The sequence below is a fragment of the Symphodus melops genome (assembly GCF_947650265.1).
Source record: "Symphodus melops genome assembly, chromosome: 9".
NCBI classification, from domain to species: Eukaryota; Metazoa; Chordata; class Actinopteri; order Labriformes; family Labridae; genus Symphodus; species Symphodus melops.
The window spans coordinates 13,414,434-13,431,598 of NC_136699.1; the positions used below are offsets into that span (position 1 = coordinate 13,414,434).

Consider the following 17,165-nt stretch of genomic DNA (forward strand, 5'->3'; position numbering starts at 1 on the left):
CAATCACAACCTGCACTTCTCTCTGTTTATTAGTAGGAATGCCGACTCAACTTACTGCTTATTTTATGCTGACTCAGCTGTAAAATCCCACCATCAGTACTTCTATCTCCTGTGACATGAAACAGCCAGCTCCTTCTCATGAACAGGAAGCTCACCATCAATCATGCAACAAAGCTTGCCTCTCCATAATGAGAACTAATTGAATGTAATTCAATCACTTCAAAGTGATGTCATCTATCTAACTCAGTCTGAAAGTAATCTAAGTGAAATAATCTATTTTGACAAAATACAATATATATATCAATGAAAAGTAACCTACTTTGATCGGATTAAATGTATTTGATGTGATGTAATGTAATATTGTTGAAGAGATTTTTTTAACATGCACGTGGATAAACAATATGTGTTGATGGTGAATGTAGTCAGTTAAAGGAATACATTCCCAACTTCTTGCTGTCTTACCTCTTGTGGCTGTTCTAGGCAGTGCCTACAAGTACCATGATGTGTATGGTGTACGATAGCATAAGCAGTGGCATTCTTGAAATATACTCGCTGCCTTTAATTTAAAAGGCTGATTGTTAAGGAAAGTTAAAACAATGCAAGGTTAATCCTCCTCAACATCCTCTCAACTCAGATTTGGTTTGACATTTTTTGCTGGTTATAATGTATTATTTGGGGCTAGTTTGCAACTGAGGCTATAGCTTGGACTAGCAATAAAAGCCAAAATATATTTATCTTCTTCCTAAACAGAAAAAAGGTAATGCAGGGCCCTTAAGCAAAGCATTAAATATATAACCTGCTAATTGACCACCAATTTCATAAAACAAAAATAGCATACAGAAAAATAGATTACAGGATGACTGTTTATTTGAGCTGTTACTCCCCAGCTTCCTATACAGATATACAGATCATATATATGCATTTTTAAATGTCTATAGCCAATTTTATGTCAGAAGTTTTTTAAAGTGATTGATGCTCTGCTTTTCACTGTAGAGTTTAACTTAGTGACTTTGTGTTCGGGGTGGAGCTTGGAGAAAGGAGGGATCTTGCAAATGCTAAGTTACCAGAGTTATACAGTCCAATGCCCAAGGGTAATTAATTAGCTTCAGAATTAGATTGTGGAAGATCTTGTTTGTCACAGAAAAGGACTAGATTTTGGGTTTTAGCAGACTCGAGTTGTTTATTTATCTTAGAGAAACAGAAAAGAGAGTTTGTATAATGTTGTGGATGTACCGCCATCTTGGCACTTTCAAGTTTGCTTCATATTTCAGCTTCAGAGGTTGCTGCTCAATTTGAACCAACTTCACCCCACAGCTTATATACAGTAGAAACAGGGTGCCAAGGCAAGAGGAGGTATGTTTATTTTAGATGTGATTCATTACAAAATTGCAACAATATCTTACTTATTTTGAATTTAAAACTAATAAAACCAAATGTAAGAAAATCAAATGCGCCGCCCCAGCTTCTATGAGAATTACCCTTCTGTTTACTGTATCCATGAAGAATGTAAGCATGATCATGAAAACTGTTCTTTTGATTATTAACATTATTGAAACTATTTGTTGTAATAACAATTATTGGCAGTAGTATCAACCTTCAGATCTCAGTATTGAAACTTACTGGATTCAATGTTGCGGTCTCTCCTTTTTCTAGGTAATTTTAGAATTATTTTTCCTTACAAAAAAAAACAAAAAATCAACTGGATATAAATAAAAATAAAACAAAAAACTGGCTTTTCTTTTTTTAGGGACAACTTTTTTCCATAACAATATCTAATGTAAATGTTGATTTTGTTTACAGGAACATATGAAACCCCTCAGGATCTAGGACACTTGGTGATCTGTTGGTTGAGGATCAGCACCTTGGACAGCGACAGCAGAGCTAAGCCCTGTGGGTGCTGTTTCAGCACCTCTGACAGCAGCTGGAACGCAATAGAGCAGAACCCTGCAATATCACATCACCTGTGTGCCCTGACACGCAATGGTTGCTGATCAGTAGTTATGGACTAAAAAGGGCACAGAGGCATTCACAACTCCTGTTGATAGCAAATGTCCACCTCTGGTGGATAATACATATTTATGCTATATACTTAAGCAACATATGCAACAACCCATCAATTTTGGCATAACAATGGTGTAAGTTATATTTCAGAAGATGCTCCACTAAGCACAATTTTCAAAATAGGTTCGCTAAAGAACATCAGTAAAATGTCAAAAGAATCTCTCAAATCTTTCTTGAAGCATAACTCTTTTAAATAGTTCTTATATATACTTATCATTCTAACACAGGTAACAAAATAATATGAATTATACAATTTATACACTAAGATTCCCTAAATGTTTAATAACTCAGCTTGAACAACAGCCTAATTGAGCCCTCTAACCTTCTAGATCATGTGCAGAGGAAAGAGCAATCCTCCATTTCAACGAGTTTAAATAAGTCTAAAGACTCCCGAAATCATGTCTGTGAAGTTTTTTTTTGTTACCAAAAACCTACTCTGAACCTGTATCTTAGCATGCCTCTAAACCCTTGTATTACAACTCTGCTCAGGCTCTTTCCGTGTTTGAAGCTTCAAATGCAAATGAGCTGTGTTCGACCACGCCCCTCTGGAAGGGGTTTGGTTACTCATACTTCCTTAAACCATACTCAGTTGTTCACTTTCTTCAGTTGTTTACTGAGCATTGTGGTCAGATTTAGAGGGCAGAAAAACGCCTCGCTGTAGGAGTGTAACCCACCTAGGGGAGGGATTACTTATCTTGTGATGTCACAAAGGGAAAAACTCAAAACGACCTGTTTGAGCCCAAATTTTCTGAAAAGTTGATCAGGCATACGAGGGAGAGAATGGACGTTTCTCATAATTTCGTGGGTATACAGACAGACTAGGGACACATTAGTGTTTGAAAAACATATTAATGTGTATTTTGCACAATATTGACCTTTAACAAATAAAAACTTTTTGAAAGAACACTCAAACATTATTACCATTATTTATTATTAATATGTATTTTGTAAATGTGTCAATGACAACAGAAATTTAAAAACAAAAATGGTTCATTCAATTATATATTAACTCATAACATTGGCTTTTATTATTTTATTTCAGGAAAATTAGGGTGAGGTTATTTATAATATGTCCAATATTATTCAAATATTTTTGAAAGCTTTATCTGCATGTGATGTGCTGCAAATGTGGGTGCGTGACAGAAGGTGCCTCATTATCTGCCTGTCTTGTCCAGAGGCAATTGAAGGTTACACAACTTTCTCTGACTCAAGATGAGAAACGGAGACTGGTTTCTCCTGGGACAGTAAGCCCTGTGAACTCCTCACAGGCTCCGACACAGAGAGACGTAACGCACACCCAGCCATCCTCTCTGTTGACACCCCAGGGTGCAAAGCCGTGGGGAGTAACTACATCAGTTGAGCGCACACATACACACGTCTATATCCAGATATACATATTCACCCACACTTAGACAGACAGACATATTCATAAATTCACAGCATGTGCAGGCCGATAAAGCAAACAGAGAAAAATATGCAAATGCAGATTTAAATACATACACATTTGCAAATTAACCGAAACAGGTGGAGTCAAAATTTTGCATATGAGCACATCAGAACTGCACATATAAATTACACACACAGCAACACTCATGCATATATGCGCAAATTCGACTGAGATACACAAAGCACAGTTGACTCACATCTGATGACAACATCTCCCATGTGCCAGATTCCATTCATTTTCTCCAACATGGCTCTAAACTGAAGTGTTGTGACAGACGCACATGCCCACATGCACACAAAAAGCACTTAAACATGCACACACACACACACACACACACACACACACATATATATATATATATATATAAACACTCACACAAACATACATTCTTACGCAGACATGTCATCACTAATGTGTGCCAGTACATACTTAACATGCCTGAGGGTAGAGTATCAACACTGGGACTTTAAATCTTCCTGAGAAAATAACAAGATGATTAAGTGACCAAGTTACTTAGTAGACATCTGCTAATAGAGGGTGTCTAAATTAAACATTTTATTTTTTATTCCATATAAGCTAAATCTTTAAAAAGATTATATTGCTTAGGGTTCAACTGGTTGAACCTGAATTTTTTAGAAAATGTCCCATGAAGACAAAGAGCCTAGACACAGGTTGTTGTTTGTTACTTTCAGGTAATACTGAAGTCACCAAAATGGTCCCTATCATAATTTGAATATGCTGAACTAAAAGTCAAGTGGAGGCAAATAATAATTCCATCAGTGCTTTGAGATTGGTAGCAGTTCCACAATGAGCAAATTAAACCTCATTGTGAGGTCAAATGAGATGAGTCAGAGATCAACATTAAAATCTGCAATGAAAAGGCAATCTACCTGACATTAGTTGAACTATTACTCTTAAAACAAAAACCATTAATCCATTGTAAAGCTACAAATGAAATGAGAGTGTTATTTATAAAGATTAAGCAGTTATTCAGCCCCTTTGGCCACCCATGCCACTTCATGTATCAGTTAAACAACACACACACACACACACAAACACACACACACACACACACACACACACACACACACACACACACACACACACACACACACACACACACTCACACACACTCACACACACGCAGTAGATATTGTTGGCCCTCAGTCTTCTTGCATGTTATCTGAAGGAGACAGTATTATTACAGTCTGGTAGGTTTGAGTTTCAAACAATCAGTGACTTTCTCTTGGGATAATGTCAGCAGGACAATAAAGCAACAAACAAAAGAGAAATCACAGTGATGTATCATGTTAGAGGCCAATAAATATTTTGTGAGTACATGTCTGCTACAAACTTTCCACAGCACTGGCTGATATTTAACTCCGCTGTCATTGACATTTGACCCACGAAGTCATCTATCACATAATGCACTGGGCTCAAGTAGTCGCTTGCCTCATTGTCATGCCACTCTCTGTTGTCAGCTTTGACAACAGAGAGATTTTTGCTGTACATTTGTCCTCTGATCTAGTCTAAATCTATTTACTGTACTCATTTCTCTCTGAACTTTTATGACGGTACTTTATGATGTTGGAAATATCAAACAAGTGCTCTTGCATTATTGATGAGTGGGGATTTTTGCATCAGATTATTCTGAAATTTTACTAATTTTGAAAAAAGTTTGCATTTCCTGAAAGCTTCATTGCTTGGATCCCACCGATAGCCCAAAGTTATCAGATTTTCATTTAGAGTGCTGGTGGTAGCATTAGTGGGCTAAAATAACTAGCATGTGTGGGACCAATGACTTTGTGACTTCTTTCAAAGAGTGTGTTTGGATTTCCTTTGACTGTATCTGACTTCATCACCAGTTTTTTTAATCCTTTAAATAACAAACAGATTAAAATGAAACCAGCAGGAGACAGGCCTGTTTTCTCTCATTAATTAAATATTTCTGCACCAAGCCAAATTATGCAGCCTTTAATTATGAGCTCAAGAAAACAAAAACAACACTAACACACAAACAAGCTTCAACACACACACACACTTTTACTTTTTCCCACTTACACACACATTATCTCACACATAAACACGCACACACACTGTGCAGCTGCCCACTGTCGTCTGGGAAGGGACCGGCAGGTTTCCAGCCCGCGAGAATTTGTGTTTCCAAATGATTAGAGGCGAGGCGGATGGGACGATCTGAGAGGCAGCAGCTGCCCGCCCCACGGCTCCAAGTGGAGCAGAAAATCAGGATAATTTCATTGTGATAATCAGCCTCCCGTTATCCCTGTCACTTCAACTCATAGAGGAGGAGGAAAGAGTGAGAGGTAGAGGGTGTGTGTGGCTGACAGAGGAGAAGGGGAAAGGGAGTAGAGCGAAAACGGGAAAAATATACAAACAGAGAAAATGCGTGCCCCATGTTTGGTTAGCTGCAAAATATATCAAAGTGTTGCATGCAGTCTGCAACTATTTATTTTGTTTCTTTTATAGTTATCCTACTTTATAAAAAGAAGGCGTGAAAACCAATATGCATTCCCATATCATGCTAGTTATTGTAAATTACCAACCTACCTTTAAGTCCAGCCACGTTTTTTTTTTAATGAATTTTGGTTGAACTGACACTTTACAAGATGATAAGTAATTGAAAAGACAATGGATGGGGGCAACTTGGTGGTGGATGGTTTGATAACAAAATATCTGATAAAACATTAGCTACCTTAAAATCATCACTAATGTCCACTTTATAGTCAAAACATCTGTTGCTTGAGAGTGACTGATGCTCACAGTACTGTTGGATAGTGTTACGGCATGTATAAAGGAGTGTAGATTTCTAGCTAATAGTTATGTTACTGAGCTACATTAACTTTTGTTTAATGGTTTGGTGAGATTATAAACTACAACCCCATGTCTCTTTAGATTTTTACTTTTCATGTATGTTCAGCTGCTGATCAATCAGGAAGTGGTAACTATTATTCAGATTTCCAACATCGATATGACTTACAACATGAAACACAGCAGTTCAAATGCTATATTAATATTTGAGCTTCCCACTCTGAGGGTGAAATCAGAAGTAAATGGCAGCAGCGTAAATATTGTGAATGACAACGCCCTTCCCTGTTTGTACTGGTGCAAATATTGGAAGTACTTATCAAATGAGTTGAGGCTTTAAAAATTATACTTTACCTATGCATGATTTTTAAATGGCAAGGGGTTTGAACAATATAGTGTTTGTATCAGTTTTGTCCTCCACATACTTTTGGCATGGTACATCTTCATTATAGACATGATCATGTGTGATCTTGGCGTAAGGCACCAAAAACATTAACCTTGATCATTATTCGTGTTTACATTGGATGAAAGCCTTGAGCAACATCATGTTACATCCGTGATTTTATTCATCGGTGTTTGAGACTATGCTCCTGATATTGATCCTCTTAGCACATATGTGTGCTTTCTTGTGACCTTGTTAAAAACAACGTTTTTTACAATTATTTCTTTAAATTCCTGCAGGATGCCAAGCTTAAAGACACTACATTGTTCAAACCTTCCACCAACAGCTTGGTTCTCACCTCAACAACATTTCCCACACATCATAAGAAGTCAGCTGGCATCACACAATGCACAGCACTCATCTAAAGTGTTGTTGTTCTCAGCTGTGATTTAGAATCCGGCGCTACCATGGCCATTAGTGTGCGTTAGTTTGGGATGTTAATAACTCTATGTTCCTCTCAGCACTCATGTTCTTGCTCTTTTTCTGTCTATATGTCTTATTTGTGTGTGAGTAAGGCCTCCTGTAGTGACTTGTCTTTTTGATTGCCTGTTGTCTGTTTGATTTTCTCTGTTTTTTCTCTTTCATTTATGTTTTAACTTTCTGACAAGAACAATGAAAGTATTATATCTTTTAGGTTTCAAAAACATGATTAAATATTACCCAATTAATCATATGGTCTCTCAACAAAGACTCACACTGGTATGATGGCTGACTAATGCTGGAACCTTGGCATGACACATATACCGTTTGAGATACCATAAATCTTTTTGGACTAAGAAACTTTGTCACTTTGTCATTGCAGCTTGTAATTGAAAGGGTGTAACAAGGTGCACAATGTAGAAACATACAAAGAAGTGGTATTTGTTTATGACAGTGTGTGTTCCTCTGTATGGGTGTCTTCAAGGTCAACTTTCTTTTGAAGTGTTATATATATATATATTTGAAGTGTTTGAAGTTATTGAGTTTTACATGTGACTCAGACCTTTCTTTTATCATCTAAGTGTGCACAATCTTTTAGACAAGAGCCATTTCATGGTTGAATTATACAATTTCAACAAATCCTGCATGAAAATGGATGTAATTGTACAGCTGAACCTAATTTCTTGTGTTTTGTTCCAGTAATCTGTTTCTATATGCTGCCTTAATAGAATGATGGGGTTTCTATGATTGTATCGCGGAGATAATGCCTTAAAACATGTCCGCAGGGAATCTTAAAAAAATATATAAAGAAGAAAGCGGATGGTCTTCTCTTAAAATGACGTCCTGGGTTACTGCGTCCATTAGCGCCCTCCAGCGGACGAGCTGCGACAATGGCGTCTTAATGCATCGCTGGGAATGAGATGCATGAAGTCTCACTCAGTTGTTAGATTGGGCTCTTTGCCTCCTCGGCTTTGGGACGCACATACAGTACGTACGCATAAATTTTCGGTTAGTCCATACGCCACCTTCATTTCAACACATCCGAAAACATTCTAGCCAATTTTCTCCTGGACTTCTCCAAAAAAACAACAACACCATTTTAACAATAGTCAAAACTTACAATGTGCTTTTACACCAAGATCAGGAATATTATGATAACTGAATGTCGCTGTTAAAATGAGCATGCATTACTTTCATTCCTACGCATGAACTGTAGAGGTAAAAATACAACTTGCACCACGCCTCAGCTCCTCTCGGACACCCCTCCCCCTCTCTCCTCCTCTTCACGGCACCGCTCCGCTGAAACATCGCTCCCCGTGACGCCTTGACCGAAGCCATTGCATAGATAACCGGCCACATGCACCTTCAAAACGCGCCCCGGTCCATTTTTGACACTACAAGGGGCTTGTTTTTTCCGCATTTTATTGCGTCCCACTGATGCGCATCTCGATGCCGTGTCCTCTCCAGCGTAACAGCCCACAGTAGCAGGAGGCTGCGCGAGCGCTCAGTCGGGAGCTGGAGGACAACAACACCATGAAGTTAACGATTTTCCTCTTCCTCGCCTGGCCCGTGTCCTGGCCGCTTGTCTTCGCCGCCATTCCCGGTAAGAACCCTCACCTATTTATGAGATCATGATGTTTTAGTGTACGCGACAGTATCATGTTTGGGAAACAAGTCAACGCGAGCAATCACATACAGACCATGTGGTGCAACGTTCATGTCGGATACGGATTTGAATCTGCTCCTCTCATCATCTCCGAGGTGCCACCTCTAACTACAACCTATACTTACGCCAAAACAGCTATTTTATATAGAAATAACCCACACACAAAATGACACTGACGAGTGTCAGATGTCTAAAAGCTCTGCAACCACAGACGGATAGGAGTGGGATTGAAATGTCTTTGAGCTAATTGCAGTGGGTGGTTCAATGTTGGCTTGTACTTTACATGTATTCATCCGTGATGATGTCAGACAGATGTACAGCCAGATAAGAAACCAGCTGCAGGTTAAAGGTCCAAACACTACTTCACCACAAACAAGAGACGTGCATAGAGCTAGACATAGAGTCTAGCTCTTGATGGCCTCCTGTGTCTGACATGATACCTGTCCCATATTGTCAATATTACGGTCTCTGTACCTCCAGAGACACCAGAGTGCCTCAGGCTGTCCTGTGTACTCAGCTACTGGACACGATTATATGGTATCTCTGTCATCTCTGCATCAAGTGCACAGCTGTATCTCTCCTAATCCTGTCCCATTGTCATACACACCTGCAAAACATTCAGCTCTCAGCTGTTGGACTTTAGTTATGGTCAATGTTATTGTCAGGAGGAGGGCTTCCTATTAATGAACATTGTCATTGATTTTTTTTAAAGAAACTATTAGTATAATATATTTGTTTTGTTTTTGTTCTCCTGTTGAGTTACATAATTTGATTATTAATATGTTAGTTGGGCAAAATGTGTTAAATACAACCCAGTTAAACACCATCTTTAGCAAGTACAGCTGGTTGAATAAGTCTTCAGAAAATTAATGTCTTACTTTGTAAAACAAGAAACAAAGGTGACCTCAGTCAGTGGTCTCTATTTATCAGACTACATCAACCCACACAGTCCTTTTTTAGGGTCATTGCCCATGGTGTCAGAACATTTCAAACATTTTAACAATCAACAGATCAGCTTGCAAGGGAGAAGTAAGTAATATGACTATTTGGGGGTGTTGTTTATTTAAATCCTCTTTGGGTATTTAGAAAAGCGCTATATAAAACAAATGTTATTTATTGATATTTTTAAGAAAAGTTATTGGAAAAGGTGATCAACATTAGTTGTTGACGTTATAATTGTAAGTCTCAGATTGTCACTGCTAAGTGGCTGTCGTAGATATTTCTTAAGTCTGTGTGTTCTGTATTTATTGACAGCTGTCAGTTCATACCCTGCTAAAAAAAAAAATGCAGCACTCTGCAAACATCCATGTGATGAACTGATGGTGCAACACCTACCTCTTTTTTTGTTTCAGCTCCAAATGAGTTTGTTTCCTTGGCGGAAATGGAGGATGCACTTTTGAAGAACCTTTTCCAAGGTTACCAGCGCTGGGTCAGACCCATCCAACACAACAACGACACCATCAGAGTACGCTTCGGGCTCAAGATCTCCCAGCTGGTTGACGTGGTGAGAACATACCTACAAACGCAAGTCATACCTGAGTCATACCCTCAGTGGTTTAGGGTACAGAAAGGTTCAGCCAAAGAGATTTTTTCTTCAGTATTAAAGTATATGAAGCATGTCAAATTGTTTTCTTAAATACACAATCAGCTGAGTACAAGCAGCTTCAGTGACGAGCTGCTGAATGTAAATGTCACAAAGTAAAGTGGGTATGGAAAGTATTCAGACCCCTTTAAATTTTTCACCCTTTGTTTCATTGCAGCCATTTGCTAAAATCCAATAAAGTTCATTTTATTTCTCATGAATGTACTCTCAGCATCCCATCTTGACAGAAAAAAAAGCAGAAATGTAGAAATTTATTAAAAAAGAAAAACTGAAATCACATAGTCATAAGTATTCCGATCCTTTACTCAGTATTGAGTAGAAGTACCCTTTTGAGCGAGTACAGCCGTGAGTCTTCTTGGGAATGATGCAACACGTTTTTCACACCTGGATTTGGGGATCCTCTGCCATTCTTCTTTGCAGATTCTCTCCAGTTCTGTCTGGTTGGATGATGAATGTTGGTGGAAAGCCACGTTCAGGTCTCTCTAGAGATGCTCAGTTGGGTTTAGGTCTCTGGTTGGGCCAGTCAAGAATGGTCACAGAGTTGTTCTGAAGCCACTCCTTCGTTATTTTATCTGTGTACTTAGGGTCATTGTCTTGTTGGAAGGTGAAGCTTCGGCCCAGCCTGAGGTCTTGGGTACTCTGGAAGACGTTTTCTTCCAGGATATCTCTCTACTTGGCTGCATTCATCTTTCCTTCAGTTGCAACCAGTCGTCCTGTCCCTGCAGCTGAAAAACACCCCCATAACATGATGCCGCCACCATCATGTTTCACTGTTGGGATTGTACAGGTGATGAGCAGTGCCTGGTTTTCTCCAAACATACCGCTTAGAGTTAACGCCAAAAAGTTCAATATTGGTCTCATCAGATCAGAGAGTCTTAGTCTGGGAGTCCTTTCCTATTTCAGAGGCTATCTTCGGACCACTCTGCAATAAAGCACCGACTGGTGGAAGCTGCAGTGTTAGTTGACTTTGTGGAACTTTCTCCCATCTCCCTCCTGCATCTCTGGAGCTCAGCAACAGTGATATTTGAGTTCTTCTTTACCTCTCACACCGAGGCTCTTCTCCCACGATTGCTCAGATTGGATGGACATCCAGGTCTAGGAAGAACTCTGGACATCCCAAACTTCTCTCATTTAAGGATTATGGAGGCCGCTGTGCTCTTAGGAATCTTGAGTGCTGCTGAAATTCTTCTGTAACATTGGCCAGATCTGTGCCTAGCCACAATTCTTTCTCTGAGCTGCTTGGGCAGTTCCTTTGACCTCATGGTTCTCATTTGCTCTGACTTGCACTGTGAGCTGTAAGGTCTTATATAGACAGGTGTGTTCCTTTCCTAATCAAGTCCAATCAGTTTAATCAAACACAGCTGGACTCCAATGAAGGAGCAGAACCGTCTCAAGGAGGATCAGAAGAAATGGACAGCGTGTGAGTTAAATATAAGTGTCACAGCAAAGGGTCTGAATACTTATGACTGTGTGATTTTTCAGTTATTTTTTTAATTTTAGCAAATGGCTTCAATGAAACAAAGAGTGAAAAATGTAAAGGGGTCCAAATACTTTCCGTACCATCTGTAGCTATGTAGATGAATGCTTTAACCTTTGTCTTCATTTATTCAAAAGAAGATAATGTACACAATCTGTGTATTTTATTACTTAAGGAAACAGCGGGCTTCAGGTCATAAGAAACAGACCAGAGAAAAAACACATGTATTTATAAATCAACAGGATCACCCTTAATTTGGTTCTTTTATGGGGAAAAAATGAATAAATAGAGAATCATTTAATGAGTGACAGACTAAATTGGAGGGAATTTCTATTTTTTCCAGAATTATTATCTAACATTAGTTGTTGTTGAATCATTTGTTTTAGTGCTTAACAGAGTTGCTGTCCTTGGTGCTGAAACCTAATAAGCTGTCTGTAGCGTTCCAGTGTGGAGCTTTCCATGGTCCTGAAATAGATCAGAAACACTCCTCAGAACTCCTACCTAGCAGCCTCTCTCTCTCTCTCTCTCTCTCTCTCTCTCTCTCTCTCTCTCTCTCTCTCTCTCTCTCTCTGGAGTGTTCCTTTAATATTTCAGGGATTGCCTGTGATAGGTTTGGATACTTTAGGTGTTCAAAAGGAGAAAACGCAGCAAGCTAATGGAAGAGCCACTCTTCTCGGCTTGAAATATTCATCTAGTTTGGTTTGAACTCTTCATCCTTGCAGCTAACAGGCATGCAAGGCTGATAACAGAAGAGAACTCTCAGGGCTCTGCAGGGAGGAAAGATTTAGGTTGATGCTTTCTCTTATTTTGGAAAAGAGGGAGGGAAAGAGAGATAACAGCAGCTTAGCTTCACTATGCATGTCCCCTGAGTCTGACGCTACTGCATGGCTCTGTATTAGATTATGGTTCACCTCTGCTTTCCGTGATCACCGAAACATCCAACTCAGTGTGACAGCTAAGGCCTGGTCTTGAAGTGCTACGTCTTTGTATTCCTCTCAAGTTCCATTTCCCTTATTTGTCAAACTCTGCTCCAGTGATGTGGAAATAAACCTGTGCTCACCACTATCCATCTCTCCATGCCTGTCCTCTTCTATTTATCTCGTGCTGCATTTATATTGCTTGAGCATGGTTCACTGCACCCACTCTGGTTTCATGTTTCCAATGCTTGTTTGCTAAGGAAGTGGTGCAGACAGTTAAATGAGATTCCGTCTGAATCTATGGAAAAGGGAAAAGGATGATGTAGTTTTACTGTCTGCCAACCTTCTTATCTAGACGTCTAATCGGATCTGACATCATGATGGAGACACCACGATCAGAGATCATCACTATTAACCTCGGAAATGCAAACAGTATCTGCATGTTTGGCATCTATGATGAAGTTGTCTGTGTCAGAAAATTGGAACCCAAGTAAGAGATATCAGAGTCTACTGAAAACATAACATTTAAAGGTGTTAACTTCAGCATATATGAATTATACAACATGATGAAGAAAATAATGTGTTTTATATTCTGTTTCATGAATTAAAGATCTGACATATAACACTGGGAGTAATAGTGGGATCGTTTATTCTTCACTTAGGAGATGTGTAAACACTTTTGTTTGAATTCTGATATTTTTTTACAACTAACACACCATTACCTTATTTATTTTAAAGCACTGTTCTTGTGTCTGTTTTAGGATGAGAAGAACCAGCTGATGACAACTAATGTTTGGCTTTGTCAGGTGAGAAGACGGCAGCCACCTGAGGAGACTGTCCATGGTCACATCTTACCATTTAAGTCCACAGGCAAATTAAAAAGACTCGACTTGATATTTATATTCTGCACACAGTGAATATTTGTTTTTCATAAATAATATTATGAATTGGAAAAATGTAATTTTAGATCAGTAGTACTTGAGGACAAGCACTTTTTAACCTGGTGATCAATCTTTGATGTATTTTCAAAATGTTCTGTAAAACAGACAATAAAACAGCTAGTTGATAGAGACTTGTATGACAATAGTTCAATAAACACCAGTGTGCTAGTTCCTCAAAATATAAGTACTGTACAGGATAGTTTTATTTGAGTGTACAAAAAGGAGACTGGCATAAAACTCTTTGGCTTTATTTTACTTACAAGGACCGATAACTTGCGAAAAATTTTACTTATATTTCCATCCATATTACGAAGAGAATTCAGTAATATTTTGTCTTGTAAGTTGTAAATGATATTCATACTGTGTCCTGTGTTTTCGACCAGGAGTGGATTGATTACAAGCTGCGATGGAATCCAGAGAAATACGGAGGAATCACTTCTATCAGAGTTCCCTCTGAAAATATCTGGCTCCCAGACATCGTCCTCTATGAGAAGTAAGACCGCTCGAATGAGCAATGTAACAAACACATCATGTATATCCCCTTCTTGAGTACTAGGATGCTTTTTTTCTATTGAAATAAAAGAAACAAGGAGGATTCATTACAATCCCGTCATAACTACCTGTAAGATATTGTAAAAAAGAAAACTTGATTTAGATTTTTCTGCATCTAAATCTTTCAGCGCTGATGGACGATTTGAGGGCTCTCTAATGACCAAAGCCATCGTCAGGTACAACGGCGCCATCACCTGGACACCACCTGCTAGTTACAAGTCTGCCTGCACTATGGACGTCACCTTCTTTCCCTTTGACCGTCAGAACTGCACCATGAAGTTTGGCTCGTGGACGTACGACGGTAACATGGTGGACCTGATTCTGATCGACAAACAGGTGGACAGAAAGGACTTCTTTGACAATGGGGAGTGGGAGATCCTCAATGCCACTGGTGCCAGAGGGAACAGGAAGGACGACATGTACACCTACCCCTTTATCACATATTCCTTCATTTTGAAGAGGCTGCCTCTGTTCTACACACTCTTCCTCATCATCCCATGTTTGGGTTTGTCCTTCCTGACCGTCCTGGTCTTTTACCTTCCCTCAGACGAAGGAGAGAAGCTGTCACTCTCTACCTCTGTCCTTGTGTCGCTCACTGTGTTCCTTCTCGTCATAGAAGAAATCATCCCCTCGTCCTCCAAGGTGATCCCGCTCATTGGAGAGTATCTCCTCTTCATTATGATCTTTGTCACACTCTCCATCATCGTCACCGTCTTCGTCATTAACGTGCACCACCGCTCCTCGGCCACCTATCATCCCATGTCCCCGTGGGTCCGTAATCTCTTCCTTCAGAAACTGCCGAGGTTGCTGTGCATGCGCGGACACACCGATCGCTACCACTACCCAGAGCTGGCCCCTGAAAGCCCTGAGCTGAAGTCCCGCTCTGGAGGGAGAAGAGGAGGCCAAAGGGGGAACAGCGGAGCTCACACACAGACGACCTCTGACGGGAAGGAGGAGGAGGCCTGGGCGACCATGCTGGACAAGGCTATCTCTTCAGTGCGTTACATCAGCAAGCATATCCGCAAGGAACATTTCATCCGTGAGGTGGGTGCAGGAAACGGATTTATTACAATTCTTTAAATGCTTCATTTTTAAATGTGTCTTTGTTTTCTCCTATTTCTTTTGTTTCCCCAGGTGGTACAAGACTGGAAGTTTGTGGCCCAGGTGTTAGACAGGATCTTCCTTTGGGCTTTTCTCACTGTGTCTATACTGGGCACCGTCCTCATTTTCACTCCAGCTCTGCAGAACTTTTTGAAAATCCCTCCTCCGACTGCAAGTGAGGAGCCCCCTTCAACCTAGTAGCAATAATATATCCCTTTCACAACTCATGATCCTCCTTCGAGAACCTACTGAACACGTGTCAATTAAGACTTTGTAATTCCTTTCTCTCCTTCCCTTTACCGATTCCAATACCTAGAGTTGAGTATTGACCAATAACAACCACCCCTCCAGTAACAGTGCAAGAAAAACAACGTTATAGAGGAAAAACACTGATTGGTAATGTTTGCCAGCTTGTTTGATGAGCATCAGGCCAACACATGCACTGCTGTACTCACTAATACCAGATATCTGTATTTGTCACCTCTGAGCAAGAGGAAGTCGCTGCAGGTGTTCTCTATAGAGTGACGTCTGCTTCACTTCTAGTTGCTTCATTTCTCCTCCAGATCCACTCTCTGACATGTTCTGTACATCACAGAGCCGATTAGTATATAACTTCTATGAGCAAGTGATTATAGCCACATTTCATTCTGTTTAGAAAGTGACAAAGACAATATTAAGTGAACTTGGTGCAACCTGTTTTGCACTTCAGACTGTTACGATGTTTCATATTGTATACACAATGGCTTGAAGTAGCATGCTGCTATCAGTGCACACCTGCTGGCCAGTAAAGACATTTCAACATAAATCAAATGAAATAAGAAAATGTTTTTTTAAAACTACTCCAGATTTGATTATAGGATTTATTCATGCTCCTAGGTGACTTCTCCATGACAGTTACCGTAAATTCCGTACTATTGAGCGCACCTGGATATAAGCCGCACCGGCTAAAAATAAGTAAATAAATGTATTTGTAAATATATAAGCCGCACTTGATTATAAGCCGCAGGTGTCCACGCTATAACAAGAGCTATTTACACAGACGTAGGCTACCGGTAACATCCGCAAATACTGTAGCGTCCGTACGGACGTTAAACGACGACGAGAGCGTTCAAATAATAACTTTTAATAACCCGATCACTGTCGGCCGTGACCACGCCGTTTACAGCGGAGAACAAAACCATAACTTGCCGTAACAATCCAACTCTCTCCCCAGCGTTCTCTCATACAGCCACTCAACACGTTCTCGCTGGTGCATTCACTGACTCTCCACATAATCGGAATTATGAACACATTATCAACTACTGACTTTACAACATGAACCGTTACAATACGAAGCCTAGCCAACGGTGTCTGTAACACGGCTGATGAAAAAGATGACCGTAATATATTTCACAAGAAAAAGTCCATCCATTCACTGCCTCAGAATGACTTCATTACTCACTTCCTCAGTCTCTGTTGTCGCTGTCAGTGTCATCTTAACGTGCAGCAGCTCTGTTAGCTTCTTTGACAGCCAGGTCGATCGCCTTTAACTTGAAAGCTGCATCATATGTATTTCTCCGTGTGTTTTCCATCATGAGGGTGCGTGCATGAAGCGCAAAATGACTGATATTAAGATCCGACGTGACGAAGTCAAATGTTTTTGCGGCAGAAGCTCATTGTCCCCCATAAAAAATCCATGCATTAGCCGCACCGGACTAGAAGCCGCAGTGCTC

The 17,165-nt window shown here is 39.8% G+C and overlaps 1 protein-coding gene across 1 annotated transcript; it reads left to right on the plus strand.

Moving 5' to 3' along the window:
- Window positions 1–8,333: 8,333 nt before the first annotated feature.
- chrnb3a (cholinergic receptor nicotinic beta 3 subunit a) lies at window positions 8,334–16,344 on the plus strand. Its single transcript, XM_079352932.1, has 6 exons — window positions 8,334–8,799; window positions 10,215–10,366; window positions 13,621–13,665; window positions 14,184–14,293; window positions 14,481–15,396; window positions 15,487–16,344. Exons 1-6 carry the CDS (start codon window positions 8,730–8,732, stop codon window positions 15,649–15,651), a joined length of 1,458 nt encoding a protein of 485 aa, XP_079209058.1. The 5' UTR covers window positions 8,334–8,729; the 3' UTR covers window positions 15,652–16,344.
- Window positions 16,345–17,165: the final 821 nt, after the last annotated feature.

What these genes read in the sequence shown, in the direction of transcription:
- chrnb3a (XM_079352932.1), top strand. Translation starts at nt 8,730, where the DNA reads ATGAAGTTAACGATTTTCCTCTTCCTCGCCTGGCCCGTGTCCTGGCCG. An exon ending in CTAATGTTTGGCTTTGTCAG is followed by an intron (nt 13,666 to 14,183) that starts GTGAGAAGACGG and finishes GTTTTCGACCAG; the next exon opens with GAGTGGATTGATTACAAGCT. An exon ending in GACATCGTCCTCTATGAGAA is followed by an intron (nt 14,294 to 14,480) that starts GTAAGACCGCTC and finishes TAAATCTTTCAG; the next exon opens with CGCTGATGGACGATTTGAGG.